General features: G+C 45.3%; 1 protein-coding gene across 1 annotated transcript in view; it reads right to left on the bottom strand.

Moving 5' to 3' along the window:
• MRTFA (myocardin related transcription factor A) overlaps positions 1–17,021 on the bottom strand; it is a 106,048-nt gene extending 89,027 nt beyond the window's left edge. The window contains exons 1-5 of the mRNA XM_054279770.1: positions 16,920–17,021; positions 7,128–7,230; positions 6,779–6,953; positions 6,395–6,629; positions 6,054–6,214 (exon numbers count right to left, since the gene is read on the bottom strand). Of these exons, the coding sequence (XP_054135745.1) occupies positions 6,054–6,214; positions 6,395–6,629; positions 6,779–6,953; positions 7,128–7,230; positions 16,920–17,021 (776 nt within the window). The remainder of the gene's footprint in view (positions 1–6,053; positions 6,215–6,394; positions 6,630–6,778; positions 6,954–7,127; positions 7,231–16,919) is intronic.
• Between the last annotated feature and the right edge of the window lie 1,069 nt (positions 17,022–18,090).

Genomic DNA, 18,090 nt, shown 5'->3' with positions numbered 1-18,090 from the left:
AGCTGAACAATCACCACGCTGCTCCATTTAGTTTCCAGCACTTAAGATCCATGTTCTCCAGAGCCTCAGTTGAGTCAAGACAAGTCCAACAGTGAATTTTCTCTTGATCTGCCTGTCCTGGAACAGGGAATCTGGTAATTTTCTACAGAAGTGAAACCCCATAACCAGTCAAAATAATCTCTGTATTTTGACTGGTTATATATCAGTATATAACTGTATATCTTCAGTGCATTTTTTCCTTGCCTTAGCTTATTTACCTCTCCTGACTTTCCAACACTTTCATTAGCCTTCTCAGGAGCTTAGACATCCTTGTTCTCCCATTCAAATCTCATCCTCCCAGACATCAGACATTTTTCTTACTTTCTCTACTAAGAACTAAAGTTTTATTCCAGATACTTTGGCCAATAAAAGGTCAACTTTAAAGCTTTTTGTTCCATTTGCCAACAAAGTTCCTGCTCAAGTTAAAGTATTGCATCCTGCAATTTACTGCTTGGTCATATGAACCCCAAACAGGAGAAAACTGGCTTGCAATAGGCATGAACAGTCATCAGTATTTTTTTTCCAATATGTATGCGCTATTGAGGTAAGGGATGCTGCAGGTATAACATATTCCTGTCGTTATTCTTATTCACTCACTTCATGGAATTTCAATCCAGCTTCAAGAGGAAAAAACAGAAAACCCAGACACACCCTGCCTTCAAAATTAACAAGCCAAACTTCACAAATATTTAGCAGAACAGCCTTACAACTGTAATGAAAGACAAACTCTTTACTGTTCCTTCTACGCTGCAGTGAGTGAGCAAAGATTAATCTGATAACTGAAACATTTTCTGGCAAAATTCCACAGTTAAACTGCTTTTGCTATTCTTTGCCCACAGCACAATCAAAACATTCCTCCAACACTCCTTTTTCCTCTCACTACAGTCAATGCAGGCAGAACTCTACTGTCCTAGATTTTCTGAAGAAAAAACAGTGTCATATCTAAGAAATGCAGAAGTCTCATCTTGCTGATAAACTCCTCCATCCAATGGAAAAGTTTGTATGTCAGTGTTTACATGCTCAAGCCAAATGGCTGCTATTCCAGTGATTACAGTGGCTTACTGCCTTCACTGGTGACTTGGAGTTTCAGCATGCCTGAACAACACAGAAACTCACTGACATGACTCGTAACTCTGATGGGAACACAGCAACGCAGAATTCATATCCCACCCTTCCAACACCCAGCCTGTCTCTCAGATGGAGGCTTTAAAAAGGTTCAGACTCAAGTGATCTGCTCCTGTAAATCATCTCCAACAGGACACATGAGAGAGAATTTAGGGACAGTTATATTAGACCTAACATTAACATAGCCCTACCAGTCACTCTGAGAAAGCTCTCATCTGGATGCAGGTCCATCTTGAACAGTGCAATAGAAATTAAGTTACAATGTGGACTGTCATCACATAATTCTGCGGGGAAACTTATCTTGCTATAAAAACAACAAGGGAGGGCAAAAATGGTAATTTTTTTTTTAATCATCCAAGTAGAGTCTTTCAATGTTTTCTTCCAAAAGTGTCTGCCTGAAGGAGGAAAAGCTTCCCTGTAATTGATAGAAAGTGAATCCTGTCTCATCTTTGCTCAGAGCTGTACCATCACACATATAAACAACTGCAGAGCGAAGGAGTTCATCATAACATGGCTATGGCTGTGTGTAAAGGATGATCTCATCTGAGTCAGCCCAAACAGGGTGTCAGCCATATGGATCAGTTGTGCAATGAAGATATATCCTCAGTGCTCCACTAAACCACGGGAAGGGGAGGGCTCAAGGCACCACACATCCCCTCCCTGCTGTGTCTATAGCCAGTTGTAATTGCCATTTATTACAGGAAACATTCATTTGAGGTTGAAACAATCTGTGATGTAGACTGTCCCAGATCAAAACTAATTTCACAGAACTAGACATATCATTTCATCTCCTAACATGAAGATGATGTGTAGTCAGCACATTGATTTGCCTCACCAGAAGATGGCAAAACAGGGAAGTTTCTGCACTGCTTTATGCCAGGGCCCCCTGCACTGAGGTACACACACATTTCAATACGCATCCATGGCAAGCAGAGACAACAGCAGCAGCAACTCCTGACCCTGTCCTGGAGAAAGTTTTTCTTTCAGTGCCAAAAAGGCAGCCCCCAGTGATAAGCTGTTAACAAATAACGTGCTGGCACATGCAGCAGCAGCTACCATGCTTCTGTACTCCACAAAAACTCTGTTTTTCTGGATCAGCAGGGCTCAAACAAGCTGAAAAAGGGAGCACCAGTTAATTAAGAAGAATAAGCAGAAGTAGTCAACTCTCTAGTTTGCAGCAGGGGAGCAAAAGCAGATGGATGGCATGAGGTTAAGGTACAGAAATCTCCAATTAAAAGCTCAGCCTTTAGTTTTCAAGATTTAAAAAGACTTGTGACTCTATGTTAAATCTCACCCTCTTGAAGAGATGTTATCAATATGGCTGTGTGCCTAAATCCAAAATATTTCTTCTCACAAGAATAATAATGCTCCACACACACTTAAGAAAATGGGGGAGGGAAATGGAAAGGAATGTTGCACAAATTAAATTCATTACATCAATCTCTGAAACATAAACCAAACTAATTTAAACAATTACATTACCACACTAAGTGACAATTTCTAAGATTTGTCTGTGTGGAAAATAAGTGTTGTGAATAAGAAATAGGAAAGGATCGAAGGAAGTGAAATACTGTTAGCAGCTTTGTTTCTTCACATGTGAAAACAGAGGATCAGACTGAGGGCAGATGCCTGTACAAGCTGCATGCACTGCTCACCCTCTGCAAGGACAGCCCACATTTAACCATCTGAAGGCTCTGACTGACCAGTGGGGCACATCTGAGTCTGGTAATGACAACTCTCCTCAGTCCAATGCCATTTGTTTCCCCTGAAGAAGCCACTCAACAGTGTTTGCACCCCAGAAAGCATTCAGAGGTTGGGAGGTAAAACATACACATTAACCACACACACAGCATCCCTGAAAAACTGAAGAGAGCATTTGACAAAGAAATTCATTTCTGAATTCACACAAACTCATCCATTTCATCTAACACCCACACCTAAAAGAATAACCATAGGAACAATTTTAAACTATAGTTCCTTTTAGCTGCAGCTCTTACTAATGCACTCCTCCACTCCAGCTATGCATTCCTGCAGTTCTCCCCGTTTTTTATTTGGGGGGAGAGGAATAGAACACACCCAGATTAAAAATCAGGTCTCTAACCTGGCCTAGCATGCAGCTCCACAGACTCCACATCACTGCTGAGGGAGGTGACAGCACATGGTGGGGAGGGGGGAAAAGGCAAATGGGAATGGGAGCTGTTTGAGACAGCCCCACCACTAAAAGAAATGTCTGTGTAACCACATCCTCTGTTTGCAGTCTCAGTTCAGTTCAGCAAATATGTATAACAGGAAATAATTAAATTTGGCTTTCCCAGAGTAGGTGTCTGACAGTTTGAGACTGCTGAACAATTGCTTTTTCTGCTTCCTCTCCAACAGTTTCTCAGGAAAAGACATTGACCCTCAGGACACAACTGATCAAAAAAAAAACCAAAAAAAAACCAACCAATTTTTAAGGAAGAGCTTTGTATAATTGTAATATGATTTGTTAATTATTACCACTTTTTACATGGAGGAAGTCAACTGTACTCCTCTAAAGGAATCCTAATCAAATACTGAGTTATCAGTACGAAAACAGATATTGAGATAGTCCAATTGTATTATCTACAAACAGGAAGGACACCTGAGTACAGAAAGGAAAGGCAGAAGAGTGTTGAGTTGCTATACATTGAGCTTTTGAGTAAAAAGCATATAAGGAGACACCCTGCACATTCCAAATGAGTGCAACAATTAATCTTGTGATAATGTTTTGACACATCATAAGAATTCATCCGCTTTCTGCTCCATCATGCAAACTTTTTTGTTCTGATATTTCTCTCTCTAGTACAGCTGCTGTTTTCACCACCAAATACCATACAGGAATTTAATCACAGCTCAATAGTGAGGGAAATTCAGTAGGGATTGCTATTATTATTATTATTATTATTATCATCATATTAAATTAAAGGGTACTTTTATTGCCTGAATGTACATTTCACCTGGAGGTTCAAGGATGAAAATCTGTGAAAAATGCTGCTGTTTTGCCATGCCAGTAGAAGTCAGCATTAAAAAAAAACACAAGCAAGCACTCCTCCTCCAAACTTAGAGTTTCCCATTATTTCATATTCAAGAGGAGGAAAAATTAAAGACTGCTTTTGGAAAAATGCCACATTCTCTTAGTTCTACGTCAAAATGTCTTCTGTACTCCCTTTCTTTGCATTTTATTTCATGATCTGCTTGTTGCCTGAAGATTTGGAAGCCTTCTCCCACATGATGATAGGAGTGGATGGCCTCAATTAAAGAGAAATTAAAGCTCCTTCCACAACTGTGGGAACCAGCAAACACAGCACTGCTCACATTTTGTACAGAACAGTGTGATGCTCAAGAAGCTGTAACTGGCAATATTTCACTCTTTTCCAGAAATCACATTTGGTTTCTAAATTATAAGTGAGGAAGGAAAGGAAAGGGCTCAGCAAGCCAATATCTGGTAATTAAGAAGGGCAAATTCACCTACTTGGGTGAAGCTTAAGGCTTTTGCTTTTAGCCCCAAGTCTTTTTCTCCTTTCAGCAGAAAGCACAAATCTGAAGAACAGAAAAGGAGTTCACAGTCAGCTTCAGATCACACACTTATTTTAAATTCTATTATTAGATCCTATTTAATCACAATTATTAGATCACTCATTAAATCACTGCAGCAAATGGGAACAAACTGGTGCCCCTGTCATTTCATATTCAGTAATGACTGAAATATTTTTGGAAATGCTTATGAAGATCTAAAGGCGTTACACTTCTACCAGTTCAACAGTATGGATTCTACAGAAACCTAGTGAGGAGTTTTGTGCAAACAGCAGATGTATTTTAAAATCAGTGGTGGAAGTTCATTTGTATTTTTATCTGAAAACCAACACACAAGTAAAAAATACACTTCCAATAAGTCAGCTATGCCACAACTAGCTCTAATGTCAAATATAAATTTAAAATAAAGACAGAACGTTGGGATATACACATCCAGCCCAGAATAGCTACATTTTATACTTTCCAAATATTCAGAGCTGTGTCTTCAGATCCTACCAAGAAACAAAAAGCACATTTTGGGTTCCAAGACACAGAAAAGAAGCTACAGACTTAAACAGAAACATTTTTAATGCCTTCAAAATGTATTTTCTATGGATGGTAGGTTAAAATGCACTTCCACAGCACAGGCCCTGATGCTGTCTGGACAAAAGATACCAGAAGGGGATTGCTATAGGCAGCAGCAAACCTGCAACCCTTTATTCAGCTCACTCACGGCTCCTTTTGTAAAACAGAACCCTGTGAACACAAAGTTTGCATGGCGCAGAGTAAGGCTACGCAGACCCAGACCATAAAGGTCTCAGGAGGATTATATCCACTAACACACACATAGAACTGTCAGCTTTCATCCGTGATCAGGGGAGACGTGAAATTACAGAATTACAGTCCCCTTCCATGCAAGAACTGACGGTCACAGAGGGGCAGACACACGGCAGGGACCCGCGGCTGTTACCGCACACAAGCGCCCATGCACGGCCAAGCATCGCCCCGCGGGGAACTCGCCCCGCTCCAGGCAGCCCGCTGCGGGCGGCAGGACACGGCGCCCGCCCCAGCCCTGCGAGCCCCTGTCAGCGCTGCCGGCCCCGAACGCCGGAGGGAGCCCCCAGAACCGCCCCCAGGGACCCGCCGAGCGCCCCGGACCCTTCTGAGGGGGGAGGGCGGGAGGGGCGCAGAGCGCTCCGGGGCAGCGGGGACAGCGCGGGGGCTGCGGAGGGGGAGCGGCCGTGCCCCGGTGCGGGGAGGCCCCTCGGGGCGCGCCCGCGCCCACCCTCCCTCCGCCTGCCGCTGGCGCTCCCCCAGGCCGCGCCGCAGTGCCGGCCGAGCCGGAGCTCCGCGCTCACCTGGTCACGGCTCCATCTCGCCCGAACCCGCCCGTGCCCGTCCCCGGCGGAGAAGGCGCCGCCCCCGCTCCCGCAGCCCGGCCGCGCCACCGCCGGCCGGCGCCTCGCAACCGCGGAAGCGCCCGCCCCCCGCCAGCCCCGCCAATCACAGCGCAGAGGCGCTAGTGAGCGGCACGAGAAGCGACCAATGGACCGAGAGCACCTGGGGAAGCTAACGGGAGAGAGGGGCGTGCGCCGCCTGACTGACGGGACGGTCAGCCAATGGAAAGGCAGAGGTGAGGTCATCGCGGGCGGGGCAGAGGGGGCGGGTGCCTGCTGGGCGGGGAGGGGCGGGGCCTCGCCCTTAAAGGCGCAGCGCCGCCCTTGTGGCGCCGTGGGCTGTGAGGGTGCGTTGGTGACTGGGGGAGGGTCAGAGCCATGGGACAGCCCGTGCGTGCGGGCGCCTCTGGGAGCTTCGGGTTCCGTGGCGAGTCAGGAGTATTTTCCTTCCTTTCTCCCGTGTTTTCGCCCAGCACTGCCCTCCCCTGATCCTTGGATGGGAGCGGGGGGTTCCCGGCAGAGGCTGGATCGTAAGGGCTGTAAAGTAAAAGCAGCGGCGTGGTGATTGTTCGGCTTCATCGCCGGCCTGTCGCAGTCGGAAATCAGGAGATACCATTCAGTGAAGCAAGTTCATTGGAAATTAGGGATTGGCCAGTAGAAATCGTCAAATGAAATGCATTTCTAACTTGTCCACACTGTCATGTGTGAAAAGCGGTTTCAGGGGTAGCCGAGTGTCAGTCCCAGAGCAGCCGCAGTGTGCCCGGACTGTGCCGCTCCCGCTGCCCGACCTGGGACTGACCGGGAGCCCGCCTGCCCGGTGCTCTGCTCCTTCTCTTGGAGACCACGAAGCTTCATGATGTGCTACAAAGCCACGAAAATAAATGGTGCAAGTGGGTGAAACATCCATAAGGAAAACTTTGGTTAACTGCGGTGGGGTTGTGCAGAAAAGAGAGGAGTGATGGCATCCCTGAGGAGCAGGGAGGGGACCATAGCTGGAGTGTTACAATATCATTATAAATAGTCAGTGCTCTTTACCTGCAGCGATGTTCTCACCCTGCTTAGTGAGTCGTGACACAGACTGTAACAATGCTCTACGAAGGATTGGCTCGCTCTGTGAAGCTGAAAAAGTTAGGATCACCTTTCAAAACAAAGAAAAAAGTGAGGCATACAATAACAAGTGATATAAAAAAGGCTTCGTGGGCCTTTCCTTCTTCTCTCCTACAGTCGGAGAACTGGAGGACATGATATAACTGCAAAGCAATGTATGTGAAGTAGTTAGGAAAAAATGTTTGTGCCGTGTACAATTAATCTGTGAACTTCATGATAAGAAGCTTGATGGTACAAGTCATGTTAAGAAGAACCAAATTCTTAGCCAGTTACTGCCAGTCAGCCCCTATCTTGCCCTGGTTTTCAATCTTGACATTTACAGCTTTTTGCTTTTCCTTCCCAGGGATCCAGTTCAGCTTTGGCTACACACATAAATCTTTGAAGTAACATAATTCTTCTTCCTGCTGTTTGACAGGGTTAGCCCTCCAGAGGTAGTTTAGTGGAAGAATAGTCAAAAACACAAAACATTCCCATGCATGATGATATTTCTGGGAGTTTCAGGTTTAATGATAAGTCAGGAATATTTAGCTTCCTTTCTCCCATGTTTTCTAACAGCTCTTTAGGGGTCTGAGACAAATACTCCAAGTGAACGAGAAAGCAAGGATGTCTTCCTGTTCTACATTGCCAGTTTTAGCAACAATGGTGCATGGCCGATTCTTGAAATCATTTGTTTAGGAGACTTGTTAGTAGATCTGTTTACAGGACAGGGGAGGATGGATGATGCGTGCAAGGGCTTTTCACAAAGTGATGGCAAAACTCACAGCTCTGCCCCTATTTCCAGTTCACAAACTGAAGTCCTACTCACTCTGTCTTCCTTCAAACTGATGAACATTTAAGAGATGGAGCTGATTTACAAACTCTGCCTGTTACAGATTGTTTTCAGTAGGTACTACATTGCTTTTCTAAGTTTCCAAAGGTATTTACAGGCATTGATAAATATACAGTAGAGGAAACCATAAAGAAATAATTCTGTTTGTCCATAAAATCTTACTGTCTTCACCAGGAACAGGGACAAGTGAAGAACTCATATTACATGTGAGCTATATTTTTTGGTTTAGTTTTGAAGGCCTCGTTATTTTTAGTAGCTTTCAGTTTCCTTAAGACTCATAATAAATCAATTAAATTCACATTTTATTAACAAATGCATAAGAACATCTGCAGCATTAGTAAAGGCAGCAAATGAAGTCTATTAAATGAAATCCATTGGATTTAATGTTGGATGAAAGTTTGCACTGAACAAAGAAGGCACCAGTGCAGTATGACAGAGTACAGTAGAATTCAGTACAGTTACAGTGAGACTGTGAATGTGCAGTTCTGAACTCTATTGCATAATTACAAGTTATTTCTGGGTGCCTACCATGAACAAGCTTGGGATCTTATGCAGAAATATTTGATTTTCCTGACCTGATGTCTTAGTCATCATTGACTTAGCATTAGATTCACTTTTGCATTTGGATTTCCTTTCTCTTTAAAGAAAAGCAAGTAAGAATGGAGGGAGAAAAAAATCAAAAGAGAACAAAGCAAAGGGTGTACCTAAGAGTGTTTCTAAAGATAAAGTTCATAAAATGGCTCAATGTGGTGCTTAACACTAAAGCCTGGATGGCCTTCAGCCATTTAAAGATGACTGTGCTTAAAACCACAAACTATTACAGAAACCTTAATGACCCAACAGCTCAGAACATGCCTAACACAGTGCCTCGGCATTAGGCTGAAGGACAAATCATCTCCTGATGGAGAAAGAACCTTGCTGGCACAGATGACTGGTCCAGCTTCATTTCTGGGGGAGTAATGAATTCTGCCATCTTGGCTTCTGACTGGTAACATGCATCTTAGCAGCTCAGCAAGATCCCAGGTTTTCCAGTGCTTTGCACAGAGCCCAGCAGCAGGTGCTCACGTGTGTGTGTGTACCCACAAGCCAGAGTGTGCAGGGACATCCCAGGGCGCTGGGGAAGATCCTTCCAGAGGCAGCAGGCCAAACAGGGATGACTGCCAGCCCTGGGCTCAGCAGAGCCTGCACAGCAGCTGCTGTGGCCAGGCTCCTGCAAGACCTGTGCTCGAGGGAAGGCAGCCCTGCAGCACCTCTGCCCAGTGAGCACTTGCATGTACTCGGATTCTGCTGAGCCATGATTGCCTGCATCAGGGCTGCAGCAGCCCTTACAGCAGACCAAGCACTGTCCATCCCTTGATCAGCTCAGCTTCCCTGTCTGACCTCGAGCCAGAGCCTACAATTCCCTCCTCACAGGCTGCAGGGCAGAGGTTGAGGAGGAGGGTGTGCCAGACAGCATTGGGCAGGGAAGGAATAGGAGGATGCAGGAGTACTGGAGTGTGCTTGGCACACAGGAGGAGGAGGAGTAGGCTGCGGACACTGAGGATTGGGCCCCTCATGGAAAGCAGAGGGCTGTGAATGTCCAGCTGTGAGCAGGCAGCTGCTGCACCCCCCCACGGTGGTGCCACAGTCCTGCTGTGTTGGGACCTCTTGTGAGAGCTTTAAACGGAGCAGTTGACTTCAGGGTTGCTTTGTAAAACTTGGAGGAAATGGTGTGTTCTCAGCCTTATTTAATCAAGTCCTAACAAGCAAGAGACAATTGGAAAAAGTGCCCAACAAGATTCCTTGCCTTCACTGAGGCCAGTTACTTTCACTTTTTAAATTAAACTCTGCTCTTCACATGGTTTCATTATTTGTTTCCATGACCTGCACATCAGTGGTTGATTTCTGTCCTAAAATCCCTGCAGTTTAAGCGTCTCTTGAGAAAGGAGTTGGGCAAGGACTTAAACCTCTTAGAGAGGCAGTTCAATGACTGTTCAAAATGCTAGAGACACCCATTTTCCTGTCTTACTAAGGATTTTCTGTTTTGAAATGGGTCAGCCATTTCAGTTTGGTAAACACCAACGTATTTCTATTAATCTAAGTTTTGCTGGGTGAGGAATCTGCCTTCCTGTGTGCCCTTTACACAAAAAGAGGATTTTGCCTGCTCAGCTGCTCAAAGAAAGAGTAACATATGGGGGAAACACAGCAAAGGAAACTGAAATCCTTTTAAAATGTCCTTTAGACAAATATCAAGCACGAGAAATTGCAATAAAGAAATTGTTTGGGGAAGTGAAGTGCTCATTTAAAAGTGTGGATTAGTATCAGAGTCCAGGGTTAATAATTACTGTCTTCTATCAAAGAATACACTAATCATTAACTTCAGGCTGTGACTTCCAAGTTGTGACCCACATAGATTGAAAAGCATTTACCATAGTAAATAACACAGTTTACAAACTCATCGGTTCAAAAGTGCAGGGACAAAGCTACATTGTGGTTTATGAGAAGAGGTGAAGGTTGGCCATTGTCTTTTGGCTCGAAAGGACTGGAACAGACACCAACTCGTTTCTGGGGCTTTGTAGTATTCCCTGCTTCCCTTAGATGGAGCCAGACTCACATCGCCAGGCTGCCTGTGACTCTCCAGTAGGGCATGCAACTTGCCCCAAATCAGAGGAGAGCTATGCAGCAGGAGAGTTTGTCATGGGTGCCTAAGCCCCATTTCCTGCCTGTTCCCCTAGACTGACTTCCCAGTGCTGGTTCATTGCCTCCCAGGTCTGTTCCCACAGTGCCACGGTGACAGACAGTGACACACAAATGCACTGATCTGACACTCACCTTCCCTTTCAGCTTGAGGGGAAATGTTTTTTCAGATGTTACAAATATTGCCTTTCTAACCACACATGACATCACAGCTTTTGCTGCTGTTCTATTAATCTGCACATTGAATGGATAAGGCATTAGAATCATTTGGAGGCTTTTCCATTCCATGTCACACTGTGATCTTTGCCAAAATTCTGGTCTACCAGTTCTTGTGACTCTGGCCTCCCACTGCAAAATGTCTGGGATCTATATGATTGCAATGCAATTACTTGTAATAGAATTAGGGACTTCAGAGAACAGAGAGGAGGAGTCTAGAGTCTCTGCCACCTGTGAAGCGATAGCTAAATTACAGCAATTTAATCAAAAAGCTGCATAAGGAAGACAGACACAGCAATCAGCAGAACAAAGCTAAGAGAGTTACAGGGTGAGGAGTGAGCATTTCCAGTCTTTGGGAGTAAGAAACCATAGTTACTCTCCTGACAGCAACTTAATGTTCTTGCCTCAATTCAAGAGCCAAGAAAGGCATCTTCACATCTGTGTTTAGAAGAGTGTAAAGCCACTTATGTCCCAGTAAGGGGCAAGAGTAAATATTTCCACACTGATTTTATTTACCTGGCAACAGATGTCACTACACTGGATTTGAAAGTGCTGTGGAAACATCTGAGGCAACTTAGACAGAGTGCCCTTTTTCTAGCCTTTTGTTTTTAAGCAAAACCACAGAGCACATAATTTTCTCAAAAGACTATTACATTTAAAAGGTCTGTCTTGTTATCCTGCCATTCGGTCTTCAGACTAAATCATCATGAATCCAAACACAGAGTCTGTGTGTTGGTAATATCCCAGTCATATAATTGTGCAACTAGCTGGAGAAAAGAGCTGCACACAGTTTTATATCCCTGTCATCCTACACCTATCGTGGCATTTGCAGAGGTCATTTTATACAAAGATATATGGAGTGCAGCAAGAGGCTGTGACAACCAAAGAGTTGAGAAACCTGGGAAAGTTTTTCTGGTGCCAGACCAGTCTGGATGGAGCCTCCTTTTCCAGAGGCTTGCTGGAAGGAGGAGATGCTGGAGGCCACTCTGGTTTGGCACATCCTCATCAGGGCTGTGTAACTTCCCAGCTGCTGTTCTGACTCCAAGGTCTGCTCTCCAAGGAGTTGTGTTCTCCATCCTTCATTGCCAGAGAAGGTGCAGCTGGAGGATTTGGAAAGATGAGATTTGATCCCTGCACAACCCTGGGGGTTCCCCAGAGTGATGAGTAATCAGCACGGGGAGAGGAAGTGTGTGACACTCTCATCTTTACTTCGTTTCGATGTTTCCCATGAAGCAACAAGAGGATCTTTGGATTTCTCTTTGCAAAGCCCGGCTCTGATTTCAGCTGTGATGTCACCCTGCAAGAGCTGACTCATCCAGCAGGGCTGCAGTTCCAAGGAATACATGCAGAGGCTGGGAAAGTTCAGGGCTATTTTCAGAGCTTGGGGAGCTGCACTGTGGGGTCCCACTCTCTGGAAGAGGTGCTGGACAGAGAGTGTGCTGTCCAAGAGGCTCAGTCAGTAAAACTGGACACTGCCATGGCCTCACAGGCTTCACAGCAAACAGACTGCAAAGGCAGAAAATACTAGAGGAAAATAATCACCATCCACTGGGAAAGAGTTCCTTTGGCATTTTGATCTGAGCAATCACCTTCATAAGCTTAGCTGCATTAAATGGTCTCGGGAGCAGGATTTTGGCAGTGCCCAGACAAAGATGGACCATAGGGAAATTGTGCAATACAATGCCAGAGTATGCTGATATTCCTCAAAATGAGTGCAGCCTCATCTTCTGCCTCCATTTACTACCTTCATCTGTTTACCTCGACCCAAGTAACATGCCTGGTATTTCCAAAATTCTCCCTAGTCTGGGTAAGTCTTGTCAACATAGCATTCAGCCTTAATAACAAGACTTATAATTGTGATAAGAAACCTTTATAGATATATTTATAAATGTGATTTAATATATATATTAAAAACAGTGGGGGGAAAGCTGTGGAGAGAAATTTTAGTACTCTGATTTATGCTTGAGAAAAGAGGGATCAAATGGAGGGGGGGGGGGGGGGGAAGAATGTGTGTAATGCTGTCTGGGGAACACAGCAGCAGCCTCTCTCACACAGGCCTGATGTTCCTACAAAATAGCCAATCCAGGAATGAGTGTTCCAGATGAACAAAGAGGCACAAACAGAGGAAGTAAGAAAGAAATTCAAGTGGAGCTACTTTCCAATTTCCCGTGCCCCTGCTGCAGCACAATGCTGAAACTGGGCAGATGAATTTGCTCCCAAAGAAAGATACCCTTGTGTGGCAGAGCTGCCTGTCAGACACCAAAAGCTCCTCCAGCTGCTGGCAACACAGCAGGAGTGCCGGGCTCCTGGCCAGGGCTCTCTGATGGAGCCCAGGGCCCTCTGATGGAGCCCACGCAAAGCAGGGAAGTGCCCGGGGGCGGTTTGTTAGCACCGGGACTGCTCAGCATCTTGGATCCCAGAGCTCCTCTACTCCTCCTGCTCCCGGGGAGCCATTTGTCAGAGCTAAATGTCTGGTTAAAGGGGCTGATGAGAAAGCATTCTCACAGAGCTGATTTCTCCAGAAATGTGTGTGATGTCAGTATGTAATGTCAGGAGGCAGCTTTGCCTGAAATATCAGGGGCATCTCATTTTATAAAAAAGGATACTGGAGAAAGAGTGTAGGTTGGAATTGAAGGACAGATATGATTAAAAGGAGGAGGATATTGCTATGCTGAAGCCCCCTGTGATTATTTAGTTTACAGGGAGACATTCAGAAAAGGGAACATAATGGAAAAGCAAAAACTACCAAAGTCTGTAAAGGTGTTTTACAGTGCCCTGATTGCTCCTATACTGAATGAGGACTCACTGAACCCAAAAAGGATGCCTTTCAAAGTGGGTAACAGGAGACGTGTTTATTACAGAATTAAGTTGGGTGTGTACAGGAAATGTGTTATTTACTACTGAATAATGTTATTTGTGAGACTTTTGCAGACCATCGAGAACAAGAGTCAGTTTAAGTCTTAAGTAAGATTAGAGAGGGGAAAAAGAGGATAATCAGAGGTTGTTACTTTTGTTCTCTCATTCACGTTTGACAGATAAAATCCTATTAGCTTCAGGGCACAGAGCAACCTCAGAAAGCCCATGACTAGAAGTCACTTCTTCTGTAGGCAAATTATCCTATTCTTCTCTTGAGCTTTTCTGGGAATAATCTTCTGCTGGTTTCTGTCACAGATGGGATAGGAGCCTGCAGGGGTAATTTTTTCAGTATGTTTTTTACTGCTGGGGTGTGTTAATAAAGGTATGAGCTGGAATTTCAAAGACTGTTTTTAGGCTGTTTTAATTGGCAGAAGAGCACCATGTGACAGATGAAGGTACAGGTAAAGTGACTGACATGTTTTTTCAACCCCTTGATTCTCCCCCAAACATAAGAAAAAATATATAAATCTGTATTTTGTGACTATGCTTCTTTTTTCATAGTAACCTAGTCTTCAGAGAATCTCTTAGGTTAATATTGTCCAGCCTTGTATCTTGAGCACCATCTATTTCCTGGACGTTGTCTGCAACTCTGTTACTGTTTCTGCTGTAGAGAAGGAATCCAACTTGCTCTGCTGCCACCATGTTCCAGATATCTAAATCTTGGAAATCCACCAATGTGTGGACATTGGGCCCTGGTGTGTTGAGAGACCCTGTGTTTGCTCCCCCTGCTGTGGATGTCAGCAGTTCTCCAGCACCCCTGTTCTCACTGCTGCATACACAGACTGAGGGTTAGCCACCCTTTACCAATTTTCTCCCTGAGATGTTGCAGGTCCCTTCTTGCTGACTTGATAATTTGCCTTCTGTGAGCACATTACCCTGGTTTGGCTCCACGGCAGGCTTATCCTGATGATGCCACAGGTTGTGACAGTCACTGTCCCTATTCTGGCTGAGTCCTACAGTGACCTGCACTTATCACATGCAAATATTCTGAAAGATGAAGTCTCTTCTTCCCCAGCAAAGTGCCCAGCAGAGGGTGAAGTGAGCTACGTGATTGCCCTAAGTCTGCCCTCCTGTGTCTGCTGGCCATGGGTACACACACCCTCTGATCCTCATCTGCTCTTGCACCTGAAATGTGCATTTCATCCTGGGCTGTGCACTGAGCTGGCTGCTCCCTCTCTGTACTTGGTGGGTCATGAGAGCTGTCACTGGGTCTCTGTCAGGTCAGCGGCCCAAGACAGGCAGGGACTGACTGCACACTTGCCAAGAGGCAGATAGCAAACCACAAAGTACAAGTATTTGACCTAAAGGGGATATAAAGGGGCCTAAAGAGGTGCCTAGAGTCCAGAAAGACTTCAAAAGGATGCTTGATTTTCCCTGGTGATTCCATGCTTTAAAATGTTTAAACAAAGCCAATGTATAATTTGGTCAAATGACAAGAATATATAGAGAAGAGAGTGATAATAATAACTCACAAAGCTTTGGAGGATATAAATGTCAAGGAAGGAGGAGCAGTTATGGTGGTACGAGTGTGATAGCCAGGAGGACCTAATTGAATTTGAGAAAAGGAAAATTTTGGCTCACTACAAGGAACTAAATAAAGCAACCTAAAATAAGTAACTGTACAAAGCCTAAGAAACCAAACAAACCCTTTACTTGAAGCAGTTATTTTGGAAGAGGAAAAGTACCAGATACTACATTGAGTTCTTAGCAAGCTCCACTCTTGTTGTGGGTTTTTGTATGAAAGCACTTAAAGAAGCTATGGTGATGGTGGCTGCCTAAAATGGAAAGAGCCAACAATAATCACTGTTTGATTTGAACAATCCCCAAAAGGGAGAGGATGAAATCCCTCAGAAGCAGTAAATTAAAACTGAGCAGAAACCTGGCACGTGGAGTAAATGACGCATACGGTGAATGGCACAATCTTCTGTTGGGCACTGCACATAGAGGACAGACACATCATGATTTTCCGTGTCCAAAATAAAAAGCCTATAAAAAGTACTTCCCATTAGGGAGAGAAAAATACATTTGACAAGAGTGATTTGTCTTCTTCTTATTACAGAATTGATACTTTTTTTTTGGTGTGTGTGTCCTCCTTTCCCCGGTGAGCTTTAAGTGCAGAAGAGAAAACAGAGGTGTCTGATCTGGGTAAGAGTCTGGCACAGATGAGGGGTCTGAAACTGGGACAATATCCCTGCTTTTCACATTGACAGTGCTCTCTCTTCACTGGAGTGTCCCTGGGGTTTAGAGGATGTGATAAACCATGTTCATTCCAAGTGGAGGAAATGTTAAAACCTCAGACATAAATAGACATGGTCTTTAAATTTAGGCACTGTGTTAGAAAATTGTAGCAGGAGCTAAACCAAATGTTTGAAGACATGGAAATTTCAAGTCAGGCTAATGGTCAAAACCAGAGATCAAAGTTGATCTACCGAGACAGGCTTTTCTATTTTATTCACAAAGGGTTTTTTTAATGAAGGCTAGAAATATCTGTATATTGATAGCTGTGCTTTGATGGATGAATAGTAAAACCAGGCTGGTCACTAGATGAGTGGGACAGATGCTACAAAGGACAGCATCCTCTTGAGCTTCATGAAGCACAGACTCCTGTGCCAGAAGGGAGGCAAAGAGCTGCTGCACCATGTTCACAGTCCATTAACCACTGGCATTTTCAGTGCATACCAAACCCCAGATCAAATAACTCTGCTGTTAGATCACGCTAAAGTGCTCCTCTGCTTATTTCTCTCTGTCACATCCCAGTTACCAGGATGCAGGGGCATCGGTGAAAGGTGAAAGTGGCATGTGGGAGCTTCAACTATATAAACTTTGGTTCTTGAAACAAACAACCGTGCAATGAATGAGCACTCGTTGTTCCCTTGTTCTGTGTTTATGCTTTGGTGAGGAAGGCAGAGGGTTCCTGCTGTAAAGTGGGATGACAAGTTTAAAAGAACACGGGCACAGTGCCAGGCAGCGAGTCCCTGCATCATTCAGGGGCCAGACTGTGCAGAGCCACCACTCTTCTCCTTCCTGCCACCCTGGTTCCTGGGATGAAGGCACCCAGCCCAGGCATCCAGCTCAGGACTCGCCTCTCTGCTGGCTCCTGGCCCGGCATGGCTGATGGTCGCTGGCAGGAAGGAGGCAGGAGACACGAACGTGCTTCCATCATGGCACTCTCCATTCCCCTCCATGCCTTTGAGCTCTTGGGCATTTTGTTTCGAGGGCAGCGCTCTCAGGATGTTTTCCTTCTCGTGTACGTGCAGATGTGACTCTCTGCCAAGCGATGTGCCTTTTTTTATCTGGGAAAATCCTTGCTGTGTTTTACGAGAGGGACATACGAGGCTCGGGAACTACCAGCACATACAAACGCCTGCAATCCTTCTTCAGACGGGCCGGATTTTTGCCATCCCGCCGAGCCAGCGGAGATCGGGGCTCGCAGGGGCGCCCGGGCGCTTTTGCGGCCCCGCTGGCCCCGGGCCAGAGCCGGGAGTCGAGGGAGACGTGGGAGAGCCGGGGCTGGGACGTGCCGGGACCGAGACGTGCCGGGGCTGCCCTGCTCTGTCCCCGCTCGGCACGGCAGCCCCGGGCCGGCAGCTCGGCTGCTCTGCTGGGGAGGCGCTGCGCTGCTCCACTGCTCCGGGGCGGGGGAATGAACTGCACTGACCCTCCGATGGTGCAGCACGCAGACACAGCTTAAATCTCCGCTTAAACCTCAGTTTAAATCTCAGCTTAAATCCCAGTTTAAATCCCAGCTTAAACCTCAGTTTGTATTGCTGCCTAATCGTGCCGTGCTGACCCTCCCAAGCCCCATCCTTCTCTCTTTTCAGATCCTGTTTATTAACTTCTTCTCCCAGGTATCTACCAATGACTTTTTCCCTATGGGTCCTGATTTTTGTTTTAACCCTTTCACTTGCGCTGCTAATGTGCACCCAAATCCCACACTGGAACCCAAATTCCAGAACCCCTGAACACACTAGGGGACAATGTCTCCCTAACATTATTGTCATTACTAATATAACAGCATGTAATAATTACAGTAAGATATAAAACAAGTAAAATAATGCCAGTTACACTCTAGTACCCTACAACTGGGAGGAACAATTCCCAGGAATGCTCTATTCTGTTCAAGAATGGCACAAACTTTGGGGACATGGTGTGCCTGTGCTGAAGGAAATGTAGGAACCAAAACAGCATCACTCTTTGTTTTTATTTAATGGCTTCTAATCTCAACAGGCTTGGAGCAGAGGGTAATAGAAAGAT

The sequence above is a fragment of the Melozone crissalis genome, unplaced genomic scaffold (genome assembly GCF_028551555.1).
Source record: "Melozone crissalis strain CALT ecotype California unplaced genomic scaffold, PUWL_Pcris_2 ptg000004l_1, whole genome shotgun sequence".
Classification (NCBI taxonomy): Eukaryota; Metazoa; Chordata; class Aves; order Passeriformes; family Passerellidae; genus Melozone; species Melozone crissalis.
Note: the sequence above shows the minus strand (reverse complement) of the source record. Positions and strands in the feature narration are given on the sequence as shown.